At 35.1% G+C, this 16,179-nt stretch overlaps 1 protein-coding gene across 1 annotated transcript; it reads left to right on the plus strand.

Moving 5' to 3' along the window:
* The first annotated feature begins 714 nt into the window (after positions 1–714).
* Positions 715–15,804, plus strand: LOC121971094. Its single transcript, XM_042522204.1, has 7 exons — positions 715–1,169; positions 2,113–2,253; positions 2,358–2,723; positions 4,121–4,366; positions 4,742–4,834; positions 15,106–15,306; positions 15,381–15,804. The coding sequence occupies exons 1-7, from the start codon at positions 828–830 to the stop codon at positions 15,594–15,596; spliced, it is 1,605 nt and encodes a 534-aa protein (XP_042378138.1). The 5' UTR covers positions 715–827; the 3' UTR covers positions 15,597–15,804.
* Positions 15,805–16,179: the final 375 nt, after the last annotated feature.

Consider the following 16,179-nt stretch of genomic DNA (forward strand, 5'->3'; position numbering starts at 1 on the left):
GGTGAGACCATAAGAAGTGGGATCAGGGATGAAGTCACAATTGGGATTCAAATCTCCGTTTGATATAAAAATTTGAAAAATTTATTATATTGTCGGGTTTTCAGAATTGACAATTTAAAATTTATCTGACGATTTAAAATTTATTTTACTATGCACCTGACACTTATATATGTATATATACCTTTCTTCATATCCATGAGATCAACACGAAAAAAACTATTAATACAACATATCTATATTTGAAAAACTTATCCTATTGAACTGTTTGTTAGGATTATGTTTCCTTATTATTCATGATTCAAAATTTTTATAGATAAAATCTATCATCTCATAATTAATTAAATTGTAAGAATAAAATATATGCAATGAGAATTCAAATCTATTGCAAGATATATTAGATGTCAGTGGTGTTTGAATTATTAGTGAGGTTTAATCATCTATCAAAATTTATTTATGCTTTTCAGATTTACGATGGCGGTGAGGTCGGTTATTTCAAAATGAATTGGTTCGAAAAACTGAAATGAAAATAATTATAAAAACAAAAACAAAAAGACAAATGGTTTAAATTAAAAGGATTTTTTAAAAAAAAGACATAAATACATTATTTTTGATAATATCAAAATTAATTAATATATATATTTATTTAGGCCGTTTTCGAAAACTGTTATTTGTGATGCGGCTTCAAAAATGTACCGTCATGACTCATGTCTCCTATTCTTGGGTTATTCTGCAGTACCTTTTCGTTCTCGCTGTCTTTCGTTGCCTTCTTTGCCTTGGCTCGTCTTCTGTTCCCTGCTCCGTTTCTCTTCTCTTCTCCTCTCCTCTCCATGGCCACGAAGCATCTCTCTATCCCTCTCTTCCTCCTCCTAATTGTCTCCCCTCTTCTCTTCTTCTCCTCCTCTTTACCTTGGGGTGGGGACGATGCGGCATCGTGGAAGGTCCCGCTCCGTGCCATGGATCTGCTCCCCCTCCTCCCCCGGAGAGTGGCGTGGCCCCTCCTCCGATCGCTCCGTAGCGCAGTTGACCTCCTCCCCACCTTCGTTGGCTCCGCATCCTCTCCTGACGCTGACCTCGAATGGAAGGGCGCCTGCTTTCACAAGAACACCGCGTGGATGGAGTTCCACAACAAGAGCAAGTCCCAATTCGGCGGCGGTACGCTCCATATCAAGGTGCGAAATCTAGATTGGTTTGATCGTATTTCGCGTTTTATTATCCTTCAGAATTAATTCTTGAGCAATTATGGCGTTGGCTTGAAAATTGGGTACTTGGTAACGTGTGGTTTAAGTTTCATCGGAATCATGCTAGAGAAGTTAGTAAATTAACTCGGATGATGAATTTATTAGTAAATTCTTCCTGAATATGTTCCATACAGCGAAGAGGAGGAACCCCAGTTTGATCAGGTAATACATCGCTCTTGGTGGTAGACGAGACCTATATAGGCCATTTAGGTTCCTTAGAACTTGGAGCAGGGTAACCCGCTACTTGTGCACTACAAATTTATGAATTTGGTTGAAGGATGTTGTTAAATAGGATGTAGGTTCACGATAAGTGTTTCTATATTTTTGATTCTTGAACTGCACATTGCTTATTTGGGTGAAGAAACTTGTGGATCTTTCATTACTGATGCTTACTTTATCCGAAATTATTATCATCCCTACCATGCAGCTCACAGATGGTGAAACTTAGAACAAATATATCTTCCAATTCACATATAGAACTATCCAGAAGCTAATTGGCACCTTCTGTTAATGTTGGTTCTTGTTGTTAAGTGGATCATAATTGTTATGTTTTCAAGTTCAGCAATATGAAAGCTGTTAGTTTAATTACAAGGACTTGCAACATGTTGGAGTCTTAATTTCACTTATAAGAATTTTCCCTTTATATACTTAGTGTTATGTTGGCATTTAATTGTTTGGTATTGAATGGGAATGGGATGCATCTGGCAGTGGTTTCTTGTTTTAACCTTTAGATAGCTTTTGTTTTTGTTCACTTGTTCTCTTTGCATTGTCATCACTCATTTAATTACTTCATTTTTTTTATTAATGTGAAAGTTTATTATTTTAATATCCAAGTCCTTTTATCATTTTATAATTTTTATATTTTTTTTTGCAGATAAGCAATGCTCATAGTTGGACTTGCATGGACCTTTATGTGTTTGCTACACCATATCGTGTGACATGGGATTACTACCTTTTGTCTCGGGAACATACTCTTGATTTTCACATGTGGGAAGGGGAAGCTGAATATGAATATGCAAGTTGCTTCATCAGTTTGTAGATTGCAAGAAAAGTTGCATTTTTATCAACAAAGTTAGCCTCTATTCTGCTAAGTTGTTATGATATTATTTTGCAAACCAGGTGAAAAATCACGGAGTGTCAATTTTTCTTATGGAATCTGGAATGATTGGAACTCTTCAGGCATTGTGGGATGTCTTTCCTCTATTTACAAATACTGGATGGGGTGAAAGTTCAAATCTTGCTTTCCTTGAGAAGCATATGGGAGCTACATTTGAGCAACGACCTCAACCATGGATTTCAACTATCAATGTTAATGATATTCATTCAGGAGACTTCTTTGCTATCTCGAAAATTCGTGGGCGTTGGGGTGGATTTGAAACTTTAGAAAAGTGGGTCAGTGGGGCCTATGCTGGCCACACTGCAGTTTGCCTAAAAGATTCTGAAGGAAAACTTTGGATTGGTGAATCAGGTCATGAAAATGAGAAGGTTAGATCTCGTTTATTGTTTCTAAATTCTAAACTATTTTATGAATCTTTGGTATCATATTTATATTGTCTCAGACTAACCAATGCATTGTTTGTTTTGTGTGTAATTGTAGATAAAAAAATTGTTTAGATATACGGGAGTATGTGTGACATGACTTTTTATATATATAAATTAAATTACATAAATCTTCATTTAATGCTTGATGCAAGCGAACCAAAATATTCTATGCATAATAATACCTACATTTGTTTATAAAATTTGGTGATCAATAATCAATCAAAAAAAAAAACTTGTTTATAAATATCCAATATTTTTTATAACATCTTGGCTATTGGGAAAATATTAAAAATGTCTACTAATATTGTACCCAATGGACATCTTTATGGATGCAATACTAATTTCAAAATATTCATTTCTTAGAATTGTTGTAAGAGTATTGAAGTCAAAGATGATCCTAATTGTTAAAATTGATATGTACATAATTACTATAATGTAGCATATGTCGTTACCACATTCTTTCATCATGGTAAACACTTAAAACTTTCTAGACAACTAATAACTTTGATTCATAGCTAAAAAACTTGCTTTCAAAAAAAAGGTAGATCCGTTACCTTAGCAGCCCCCCTAGTGCCGGCCCCACGGATATAATGTAGAATATTCATGTTTCTAAAATGATCAATTTTTGATAAGCAATTTATCAAATAATATGTTGTCATTATAATCACATCGTGCCATGTTAACATTGTGCCTTTTTCCTCTTTCTATAAGCTCTTGGCCAATATTTGACTATTCCAAATTCAAGCACCTGGTAAGATCCAGTGATCTCCTCCTGTCCTTTTCAAGTTAGCCCTAAGTTAATTAGTTGGTCTTCTGCGTGGCAGCTGGTACTAGCTCTCCCTTGATCCCAGGGACCAAGCTCTTGCTGGTGCCTCGACTTTTCCCTTTTGTCACATGTCATAAACCCAAGGGTTGTTGAGCTAGTGAGTAATCATACCCACATCAATCAGCAAAGATACATATACACATTCATACATATGAACTACTTCTAAATAAGCAATTTAGATCAATTAAGGTTGATCATTTATCAATGTAATTAAGATGGCCATGTAGAATTCCATCAATTTTTAGATATCAGCAATAAGTCAAATAAGAAAAAGGATTATATAGAATTAGTGGCTACCTACTGACTCCTAATTTCCCTTTCCAGGAGATTCCCTTTAGCATTTTGAGAGATTGTTCTTAAAGTTTCAGGCTTTTCTGTCTGACGATTATTTGAGTACATAAACTCAACTTGGTTTATGTTTTCTATACCATGCTATAGTGCTAAAGTAGTACTTCTTTTATACTTTATTCTTTTTTCTAATTCTTATGCATCATAGATGATTCTTCTTTTGTAGGGAGAGGATATAATAGTCATTCTACCATGGGAAGAATGGTGGGAATTTGAGCTCACTAAAGATGACTCAAATCCACACATTGCATTGCTTCCACTCCATCCAGATATCAGAGCGAAATTTAACAACACAGCAGCTTGGGAATATGCTAAAAGCATGTCAAATAAGCCATATGGGTATCATAACATGATCTTCAGCTGGATAGATACTATAAGTGGGAACTATCCACCACCTCTTGATTCACATGTGGTATGACACCATTAGTGTTGCCTTTTGAAGCCTATTTTCTGTCTCTTTAAGTCTCTTGTGTGTTTTTTTTTAAAATTTTTTTGTCAGTTATTATTACTATTTTTTCTTTCTAACTTGTGGTTCTTTTGGGGTATATTATCACATTTATGTCCTGTACTCGTGCAAAGTTAGTCTTACTTTAAAACTTTTTATTCCCCTAACAAATATTGCTTTAGCATATTTTTTTTAATGTATTAATCCGTTGGAAATTTTACTGGTTGTAACTAAACATGCCTACTACAGCAGATTGTATGCTTCCATTATGAACCATATTTCAACTATTTGATTTTTTCATAGCTATTTTATAGCTGCTAAGTTCTGGTATTGATGGTATAGGTGGCTTCTGTGATGACCATGTGGAATAAAATCCAGCCAGCCTATGCTGCAAATATGTGGAATGAAGCCCTAAACAAGCGGCTTGGAACTGAGGTATATTGAGAACATTCTGTTGCGCACTTTTTTCTCCTTTCATGTATTTGTGCAATTTTCTTGTTCCATCTATCTACTTGAACTACCTTCTATTTTGCTTCTTGATTAATTTTTCTTTGTTGTGTTGACATTATCTATTTGTATTTTTGAATTAAGTGATAGACATTATCTATTTGTATTTGAGACTTCTTATTCATGTTGACCTTGCATAAAACAACATACAAGAGTTCTATTATAATGAAAATCTCAGTAATGCAGTTCTATAATTTAGCAGGCATAATAATATTCTTGCCTCTACTCTCAGCAGTGATGGAGTATTATGAAGCTTCCTAGTCTTTAAAAGTGAGCATGAGCTTCAATCAGGAGGGAGTAACAAACTTAGTTGTTTCTGGTCGTACCCTATGAATAAATTTTCTCATTAATCCATGACCCCAATAATGATGATAAATGAATTTTGTTAGTGATTGTCTCCTTTCACTACCTTCTTCACTCTTTTGAGTTTACCAATGTTCACCATCATCAAACAAATATAGTGTTGATAATATTAATGATATATGTAAGATGCATAATGATATTATGAATTTGCACTATAGTAGAAAATTAATAATGTTCATATGCATTCTTGTCTAGCTATCGAATATCAATGAAATCCTATATAGGTCTCGTTGCTTCTCGAACACACAATTTCATATGCAATTTGAGATTGGGGACTAGGAATACCATATTACAATTATAAGTTATGTTCGTTGTAGTTGGGGAAATTCAATTGAAATGGAAAATTCGATTGATTTATTCTTCGCCTTTGTATAGGCATCATCAATCCTATCTGACTTGCTAGCCTTAGTTAGAAGTCATCATATCAACAAAAACAATAACAACCAAGCCTTATCCCACTACGTGGGGTCGACCATATGGATCTTTTTACGCCATTAAGCTATATCTCCTATTATATCTTCATATATATTTAAATAAATTTTTATCTTGTTTTATTTTTGCTAATCAAGTCTTTTTTGGTCTTCCTCTTTCTCGTTTGATATGTGTTTATCATAGTTTCACATTACCTAACTAGAGCATTTATTGGAAGTCTAAGTACATACTTGTACCATCTTAAACGTGTCTCTCAGAGTTTTTCCTCAATAAATGCAACTCTCACTTCCTCTTTAATGCTCTCATTTCTTATTCTATCCATCCTCATATGGCCACACATCCACCTTAACATCCTTATCAATGTAACTCTCATTTTCTACTCATGTTCTCGAGTCATAGCCCAACATTCAACTCCATATAACGTAACAGGTCTAATTGCGGTTTTATAGAACTTTCCTTTAAGTTTTAGAGGTACTTTATGGTTACATAAAATACTCGATGCTTTCCTTCATTTCAATCATTCTGCTTGTATTTTATGTAAAACATCTCTCTCAATCCCTCCATCGTTTTGTAAAAATAGTCCTAAATATTTAAAGCTCTCGGTTTTGGGCAATTTGTTATCTTTTATCTTAACAATTGTCTCATTACGTCTAATATTACTAAACTTAAATTTCATATATTTTGTCTTTATTCTACTCCTTCATGTGTTTCATCTACCAAAACAATATCATCTTCAAAGAACATGCACCACGGTATTGTCTTGAATGTGTGTTGTGAGTTCGTCCATAATTAGTATAAAAAGATAGGGATTTAGAATTGTTCATTGATGTAACCCTATCTTTATTAGAAATGCTTCAGTTACTCCGCCCGAAGTCTTTACTCTAGTCATTACATCCTTATACATATCTTTAATTAGTTCAATATATGTTACGCTAACACTTCTCTTTTCTAGAATTTTCTATATAATTTCTCTTGGGTCTCTATCATAATCTTTTTCTAAGTTAATAAAAACCATGTGTAGATCTTATTTTTTTGCTCTTGATATTTTTTAATTAGTTGTTTAAGAAGATGTATAGCTTTTATTGTCAACCTTCTCGGTATGAACTCAAATTGATTTTCGATCACCGTGGTCTTCTTCCTCAATCTTTTTTCTATTACTTTTTCCCAAAGGTTCATGGTATAACTCATTAGTTTAATACCCCTATAGTTTGCACAATTTTGTGCGTCTCCCTTATTCTTATATAAGGGAATTAAAGTACTTACCATTCATTAAAAAGGGCAACCCGGTGCACGAAGCTCCAGCTATACGGGGTCCCGGGGAAGGATCCATTGTACGCAGCCTTACCTGCTTTTTGCAAGAGGCTATTTCCAGGATTCGAACCCGTGACCATTTGGTCACATGACAACAACTTTACCGTTGCGCCAAAGCCCCCTTTCATTGATCAGATATTTTTTTTCGTTTTTAATATTATGTTAAATAATTTTGTAAGTCATTCAATACCTTGTTTCCCTAAGCATTTCTATATCTCTATCGGAATATCATCTAGTCCAATGACTTTTTCATTGTGTATCCTATTTAAAGCTTGTTCTACTTCTAAAGTTTAAATTCTACAACAACAGCCAAGCTTTTTCCCACTAGATGAGATCGGCTGTATGAATCCTTTTACGCCATTGAGCTCTATTTCCTACTAATCATCATCTATATTTAAATAAATTTTGTCTTTTTTTATTGTTGTTAATCAAATCTTTTTTGGTCTTCCTCTTCCTCGTTTGATATGCATGTTTATCATAGTTTCACATCGCCTAACTAGAGCATTTATTGGTCGTCTAAGTACATGTCCGTACCATCTTAAACGTGTCTCTCGGAGTTTTTTCTCAATAGATGCAACTCCGACTTTCTCTCTAATTATGTTCATCCTCGTATGTCCACACATCCACCTTAACATTCTCATCTCCACAAGATCGAGTCATAGCCCAACATTCAACTCCATATAACATAACAAGTCTAACCGTGATTTTATAGAACTTACCTTTAAAGTTTAAGAGTACTTTACGGTCACATAAAACACTCGACGCTCTCCTCCATTTCACCCATCCTGCTTACATATTCCATGTAAGACATCTCTCTTAATCCCTCCATCGTTTTGCAAAATGATCCTAAATATTTAAATCTCTCGGTTCTAGATAACTCGTAATCCCCTATCTTAACAATTGTCTCATTACTTCTAATATTGCTAAACTTAAATTCCATATATTATGTCTTTAATCTACTAAGCTTAAAATTTTTCCCTTTTAATGTTTCCCGCTAAGATTCTAGTTTAGCATTTACTCCTTCATGTGTTTCATCTACCAAAATAATATCATCTGTAAATAACATGCACCACGGTACTGTCTTGAATGTGCGCAGTGAGTTCGTTCATTATTAGTGTAAAAAGATAGGAACCCTATCTTTATTGGAAATATTTCAGTTACTCCGCCTGAAGTCTTTATTCTGGTCGTTACATCCTCGTACATATCCTTAATTAGGTCAATATATGTTACGCTAATATCTCTCTTTTCTAGAATCCTCCATATAATTTCTCTTGTGACTCTATCATAAGCTTTTTCTAAGTCAATAAATATCATGTGTAGATCTTGTTTTTGCTCCCGATATTTTTCAATTAATTGTCTAAGAAAATGTATAGCTTCTATTGTCGACCTTCCAAGCATGAATCCAAATTGATTTTCGGTCACTATGTCTCCTTCCTTAATCTTTTTTTTATTACTTATTTCCAAAGTTTCATAGTATGACTCATTAGTTTAATACCCCTATAGTTTGCACAATTTTGTACGTCTTTCTTGTTCTTATATAAGGGAACTAGAGTACTTATCCGTTCAGACATTTTTTTTCGTTTTCAATATCATGTTAAATAATTTTGTAAGCTATTCAATATCTTATTTCCCTATGCACTTCCATACCTCTATCAGAATATCATCTGGTCCAACGACTTTTCCATTGTGTATCTCATTTAAAGTTTGTTTTACTTCTGAAGTTTGAATTCTACGATAAAACGTAAAATTTCTATGCTCATTTGACCTACTTAAATTACCTAAGCTAAGTTGGTCACCTAAACCTTCATTAAAAAGTTGATGAAAATACCTCTTCCATCGTTCTTTTATTTCTCCATCGTTTACTAATACCCTATTACTTTCATCTTTAATACATTTCATTTGGCTAAGATTTCTTGTTTTCTTTTTTCTCACTTTAGCTATTCTATAAATGTCTCTTTCCCCTTCTTTTGTATCCAATTTTTGATATAATCATTCAAAAGTTTTATTTTTTTCATCACTCACTACTTTTTTAGCTTCTTTCTTAGCTATTGTATATTTTTTTAAGTTTTTCTCGTTCTTACAAATATATAATTTCTTATAAGCTATTCGTTTTTCCCTTCACTTTCTCTTGTACATTCTCATTCCACCACCAAGATTCCTTACTTAGCGGTGCATGTCCAACTCACCGAGTACACTCTTAGCTACTATTTTCAACTTTGATACTTTCTTATCCCATGTTGTATTAGAGTCATCGTATATTTCACCTAATGCTTGTACTTTTACCTTCTCCTTAAATATATTTTGTTTCCTATCCTTTAACTTCCACCACTTAATTTTAGGAATCGTATATATTTTCTTTCTATTGATACTATGTTTGAGGCGTATATCCAACACTACTAACCTATGTTGGGTAGTTAAGCTTTCTCCAAGGATGACTTTGCAATATTTACAAATCTTTCTATCCTTCTTTCTAACCATCAGAAAGTCAATTTGCGATTTATTATTCCCACTTTTGAATGTGATTAAGTGTTCTTCTCTTTTCTTAAAAAAACGTATTAGCTAATATAAGGTCATATGCTATCGCAAAATCTAATATAGTTTTCCCTTCCTCATTTCTCGTTCCAAACTCATAACTCCCATGTACCCTCTCATATTACTCATTTTTCACTCCGACATGCCCATTTAGATCACCTCTCATTAAAATCATTTCATTCGGTGGAATATTTTGTAATATTTCATCTAAGTCCTCCCAAAACCTTGATTTGGTAGCTTCATCTAATCCTACTTGTGATGCATATACACTAATTATGTTCATAGTTTCTTTTGCCACTTTATCTTTTAACAAACTATCTACAATAACACCCACTCCATATCTTACTTTACTCTTTCCAGTGTACCATAACTTAAAACCCGAGTTCTCTATCATCTTTGTCTTCTCGCCTATCCATTTTATTTCTTGTACACACAAAATACTAATTCTTCTTCTAATCATCATATCTACTACCTCTATTGATTTACCTGTGAGAGTTCCTATGTTCCATGTTCCAAATCTTAAATTATTAGTTTTCCTATCATATTTATTCTTATCCAACTTATGGTGCGAGAACTCTTGCATATTTAACACTACACCCAAGTTCTCATGGAGATATAGCGGTCCTTGCTGAGACGTTACAGTCGGACCCTGTAACACGAACTCTTGCATATTTAGCACTACACCCGAGTTCTGGAGATGTAGCGGTCCTTGCCAAGACGTTAAAGTCGGACCCTACAACGCGTTCCTTACGGGGAACAACCTAGCATTAGCACAATAGTTTAATAGATCCATTCATTGAATATTTGCCATAGTTTTGACGCTGGCTGACAATCTAACGCAACCCTCCTCCTTTATCCGAGCTTGGGACCGGCCATGACCGATCGTCATGGGCGGAGTTAACTTGGTCATTACCGGCTTGGGACCAGCCATGACCGGTCTTCTACAATAAAAAGGGCAGCCCGGTGCACGAAGCTCCCGCCATGCGGGGTCCCGGCGAAGGATCCATTGTACACAACCTTACCTTGTTTTTTTGCAAGAGGCTGTTTCCAGGATTCGAACCCGTGGCCTTTTGGTCACGTTGCGACAACTTTATCGTTGCGCTAAGGCTCCCCTTCGACCGACCTTCTACAATAAAAATTTAAATTTCTATATTCATTTGACGTACTTAAATTACCTAAGTTAAGTTGGTCACCTAACCCTTCATTAAAAAGTTGATTAAAATACTCTTTTATTTCTCCATCGTTTTTAGTACCTATACATTCATCTTTAATACATTTTATTTGAATAAGATCTCTTGTCTTCTGTTATCTCATTTTAGCTATTATATAAATGTCTCTTTCCTCTTATTTTCTATCTAATTTTTGATATAATTATTCAAAAGTTTCATTCTTTGCTTCATTCACTACTTTCTTAGCCTTTTTCTTAGCTATTGTATATTTTTTTAAAATTTTCCTCATTCTTACAAATATATAATTCCTTATAAGTTGTTTATTTCCTTTAGTCTCTCTTGTACTTTCTTATTCCATCACCAAAATTCCTTACTTAGTGGTGCATGCCCCTTTACTCACCGATCACACTCTTAGTTACTATTTTCGACTTTGATACTATCTTATCCCATGTCCACTCACCGAGTGCATTCACCTAATACTTATACTCCTACCTTCTCCGTAAATATATTTATTCTAGAAGTCATATATATTTTCTTTCTATTAATACTGTGCTTGAGGCATATATCCAACCCTACTAATCTATGTTAGGTAGTTAACTTTCTCCAGAGATGACCTTGTAATCTTTACAAATTTTTCTATCCTTCTTCCTAACCATAAGAAAGGCAATTTGCGATTTATTATTTCCACTTTGAACGTGACTAAGTATTATTCTCTTTTCTTTAAAAATGTATTAGCTAATTTAATGTCATATGTTATCGCAAAAACTAATGTGGTTTTCGTTCTTCATTTATCGTTCCAAACCCATAACCTCCATATACACTCTCATATTCCTCATTTTTCACTTCGACATGCTTATTTAGATCACTTCCCATTAACATCATTTCATTTGGCTGAATGTTTTATAATATTTCATATAAGTCGTCCCAAAATTTTGATATGATAACTTCATCTAATCCTACTTGCAGTGCCTTTATGCTAATTATGTTTATAGTTTTTGTCGTCACTATTATCTTAAGAGCTATAATTCTATCCCCTTTTCTAACTACTCGTATAATTTTATCTTTTAATGAACTATCTACAATAATACCCACTCTATTTCTTGCTTTACTCTTTCCTATGTACCATAACTTAAAATTCGAGTTCTTTATCATCGTTGCCTTCTCGCGTACCCATTTTGTCTCTTGTACACACAAAATATTAATTTTTCTCCTAATCATCGTATATACTATGTTCATTGATTTATCAGCGAGGGTTTTATGTTCCAAATCTTAGATTATTAGTTTCCCTATCATATTTGTTCTTATCTAACTGATGGTGTGAGAATTGATGGGATCCAAATTATCCCAAGCAATATGGAGAAAGGGAGATTTCACCTTTAATCGGACTTCATTTGATTACAAGCGTCGACTTGAAAAAGGGACATCTGATGGGATCCTAATTATCTCGAGCAATAGGGAGAAAGTGAGATTTCACCTTTAATTGGACTTCATTTGATTACACTCCTCAGTTCGACTTCAAGGAGGAACATCTGATGAGATCTAAATTATCTCAAGCAAAGGGAGATTTCACCTTTAATCGAACTTCATTCGATTACACTCTTTGGTTCGACTTGAAGGAGAGACATCTGATGGGATCCAGATTATCCTGAGCAATGCAGATCTGATAGGATCTAGATTATCCCAAGTAATGTAGTTGAATTCCACCAAGCATTGGAGATATTTTTCATCTAAGCATCGGAATTTTTCTTCATCCAAGCATCGGAGGTGTTCTTCATCTCAGCATCATACATATCTTCTACCTAGCATCGGAGGTGTTCTTCATCTCAGCATCATACATATCTTCTACCTAGCATCGTAGGTGTCTCCCATCGGGCATCACGTGTATTACACTGAGCATGAAACATATCTTCCACCAAGCATCAGGTATCTTCCACCGAGCATCACGTGTATTCCACCGAGCATGGAACATATCTTCTACCGAGCATGGAACATATCTTCTATCGAGCATCAAGCATCTCCCATCGAGCATCACGTGTATTCCATATAGCATGGAGCATATCTTCTACCCAACATTATACATTGAGCATCACGTGTATTTCACAAAGCATGGAGCATATCTTCTACCCAGCATCACAGGTGTCTTCCACCAAGTATCGCATATATTCCACCAAGCATGGAGCATATCTTCTACCCATCGAGCATTGGGTATATCTCCTCCCGAGCATCAGAATTCACTTCCACTAAGTATTATAACCATCCTCCCTTAAGAAATAAGCTTGAAGCTTCTAGTTAAGAAAACATGACGATTAATGAATGAAGAAGCAGATAGTGGTTGTCAGATTTTGTTCCCTTGATGCCTTCCTCCTAATACGTGGTGAGCAATGAATGGAGAAGCAAGTAGTGAGTGTCAGATCTGATTCCCTTGATTCTTCCCTCTACTTACGTGGTAATCAGTGAATGGTGAAGCAAGTAGTGGTGTCGTAGGCGGTTCCCTTGATTCCTTATGCTCCATAGGTAGTGAGTGATCAAGGAGTGGAGGAATGATAACGGATTGTCAGAGGTCTCGTCTTCACCAACTCGCATGGGAAGAAGTAAGATGGCACGAAATGTCTGACGTGGAGTTGTTGTTTACGCATCTATATAAAGACCACGCATGGTAAGTTTAGGTACGTTGGCTCTCTTATTCCTATTGGCGGAGGTGACTCCTTTCCATTAAGTTTCTTCTTCTTCTTCTTCTTCTTCTTCTTCTTCTCCTCCTCCTCTTATCGACGACTAACTTGAGCGTCGGAGGGGTCATGCCGGTGATCTGGCCCAAGCCCTAACTTGTATTTCATCTCAAGGCATTCGATCTCATGAATCAAGGAGCCGATCTAGCTTTCTAAGGAGGAGGAGCTCGAGCCACTGGAAAAAGAGACCATCAATAATATTAACACTTGCCCTTATGATCCCATAGAAGGAAAGAAATGACCAATACCATCTCATAAGTGAACATGAACACTTGCACTCCTCAATATTGGTGCAATGGTTGAACCACTTCCACTAGTATCAGTTGAGTCATTCCCACTAATACAAATTGTGTGGTGACTATATCACATTTGTTACTAATACCTCATATTCAACTCAGGAGGTCCTTCTCCCCCCTTCCTCACCCTTCATATGCATTAGGTTTTTATAGGCCCTTCCCCTCTCACCTTTCCCTCTTCGTGGTCCTCTTCTCCTATTGTATTTTCCTCCCTTGTCCGACAGTGATTTCCGTCTTCACGGCATGAGGCCAAATGGATTTCATTGGTTTCTGTCCATGCCATCAAGACAAAGGAACATATCACGTAATCCTACTCAACATAAACAACACTATTCCAGCACGGCCAACAGAATGACTAAACCTTGTGTCTGCCCATGCCATGTCCTACTTCTTCATTGGAATGAAAGGTATCAATCATGCCAAGCAGCACAGCTTGATTCTTTAATTATGTTTTAAAATCTTGGTTAATGTTTGTTGCAAAAGGTCTCATGGGCAATTTTTCTTAATATAATATTTCCTTTTATTTTAACATAAACAAAATACTTGGCCAGTATCAAAATTTTAATAATATGTTTCAAATTGTAACCAGTATGGAATGAAGCCTTGAACAAGCAGTTTAGGACTGAGGTTAGTATTATCTATTTGCTTGTTCAAGAACCTAATTCATCTATGAATTGTGCTTTCCTGCTAGATCCTCTTTTTTCTCTTAAGGTTGACTGTGCATCTACAGTGTAGAAACTTTGATTAACACTCGACTTTATTTCAAGTTTGTGAATTAGATGACAGAAGCCATTGGCAGAAATGCCAAACAGCTAATAGTGTGTTCCAGTACTATATACTTGGAAGATTATATCCTTAAAACCACATTTAAAGTTTGTTGATTTTCTTTTTCAAATACACTTTTCCTTCTTGTTGTAGATAATTAAAATAGTTGGATAATATAAAAAAATTAGTGACTGCCTACTCAACATATTGGGTATTGGTTTGCCAAATGCTATTTTGTACTGACATTGTTCTAACATTCTACAGATTGACATAATTGGCAACCTTTTCACTTGCCTTAGGGTTATAGTTTGGATAATTTGGTCAACTTTCCATTATGGCTATCATTGTTTTAGGTACGAGTTCATCTAGCTTTAGAATTCACTCTTCCATTAAGCAACTCCACAGAATGTCTTTTCCTCTGTTTCCTGAATCTGTTCAAACGAATCTTTGAAAAAGAGTTTCAATTCAGAATAGTTCCATAATTTGATACGTTCTTATAGAATACTTTCATAAAAAGGGCGTTGTAAAAATTTGACATCTTTAAATTCGTCATTTTAAAAATGGCCCAGGTGCTTATTCACGGTAAAACTTAAATCTCAACGCAGGGTCTTGATCTGCCTGAAATCATTGTTGAAGCTGAAAAGAATGGTACTTCTTTTGACGAGTTATTGACAATTCCTGAACAAGATGATTGGATCTACTCCGATGGTAAATCAACATCATGTGTTGCTTTCATTCTCGAACTGTACAAGGCAGCAGGATTGTTCGACCCGATTGCCAGCTCTATACAAGTTACTGAATTCACTGTTAAGTCATCCCAACTTGCAGCAAAATTTTCCAAGTTGTAACTGCAATTTTGCTAACGCTTGGTGACATGCAGATCAGAGATGCCTACACCCTCAATTTCTTCGAGAGCAACTCGAGCCGTCTGCCGGAGTGGTGCAACAAATACGATGATGTGAAACTTCCTTATTGTCAAATTAAGGGCAGATATCGGATGGAACTACCAGATTACAATAGCATGGAGCCATACCCTCACATGAATGAGAGATGCCCATCACTACCACCATATTATGAGAGGACGAGTTATTGCTGAAAGTCAATGTGTAAGCTGCATTGTTATGTCATGCAGTTTGGTTCTTGTATATATCGATGTAGGATATATGGGTGGATACAAGTTGGGGAAGGGATTCAATGAACCGTATTTGGTTTTGTTGGGAATTATTGGTCGGTGGTAGGCCACTGGGTGTGCTTATCCTGTATTTGTATATACAATATGCTTAACTGCTGATCTAAAATCTCTACGTCTAGATGTTAGAGGTGCATCATTATACTCATTGTTGTAATATTTCTATAATTATTACAATTATCGTAGATATCACACAATCCTATCAATTTATGCACACTCATTGTTGTCGGACAATCCTATCACTGATAAATTTTATAACAAAAATATAAATTGTCATAAATTAGAAATTAATTTTACGATAAAAATATTTTCATCCCAAATTAACAATAAAATATAAATAGGCACTAAAGTCATTGGAAATTAGCGAAAAACATCAATATTTGTTATAGAATCTACAACGGATCCTATATCCGTCCCACATTTTGCGATGAATATTAGATTTGTCGTAAAATTTGCGACAAATCAAGGATTCGTCGCTGAATCTACAATG

This window comes from Zingiber officinale, chromosome 1B, assembly GCF_018446385.1.
Source record: "Zingiber officinale cultivar Zhangliang chromosome 1B, Zo_v1.1, whole genome shotgun sequence".
In the NCBI taxonomy this organism is placed as follows: domain Eukaryota; kingdom Viridiplantae; phylum Streptophyta; class Magnoliopsida; order Zingiberales; family Zingiberaceae; genus Zingiber; species Zingiber officinale.

Coding starts and splice junctions, on each gene's coding strand:
- LOC121971094 (XM_042522204.1), top strand. CDS start 828: ATGGCCACGAAGCATCTCTCTATCCCTCTCTTCCTCCTCCTAATTGTC. Junction 1,170..2,112: donor GCGGTACGCTCCATATCAAG/GTGCGAAATCTA, acceptor TTTTTTTTGCAG/ATAAGCAATGCTCATAGTTG. Junction 2,724..4,120: donor CAGGTCATGAAAATGAGAAG/GTTAGATCTCGT, acceptor CTTCTTTTGTAG/GGAGAGGATATAATAGTCAT.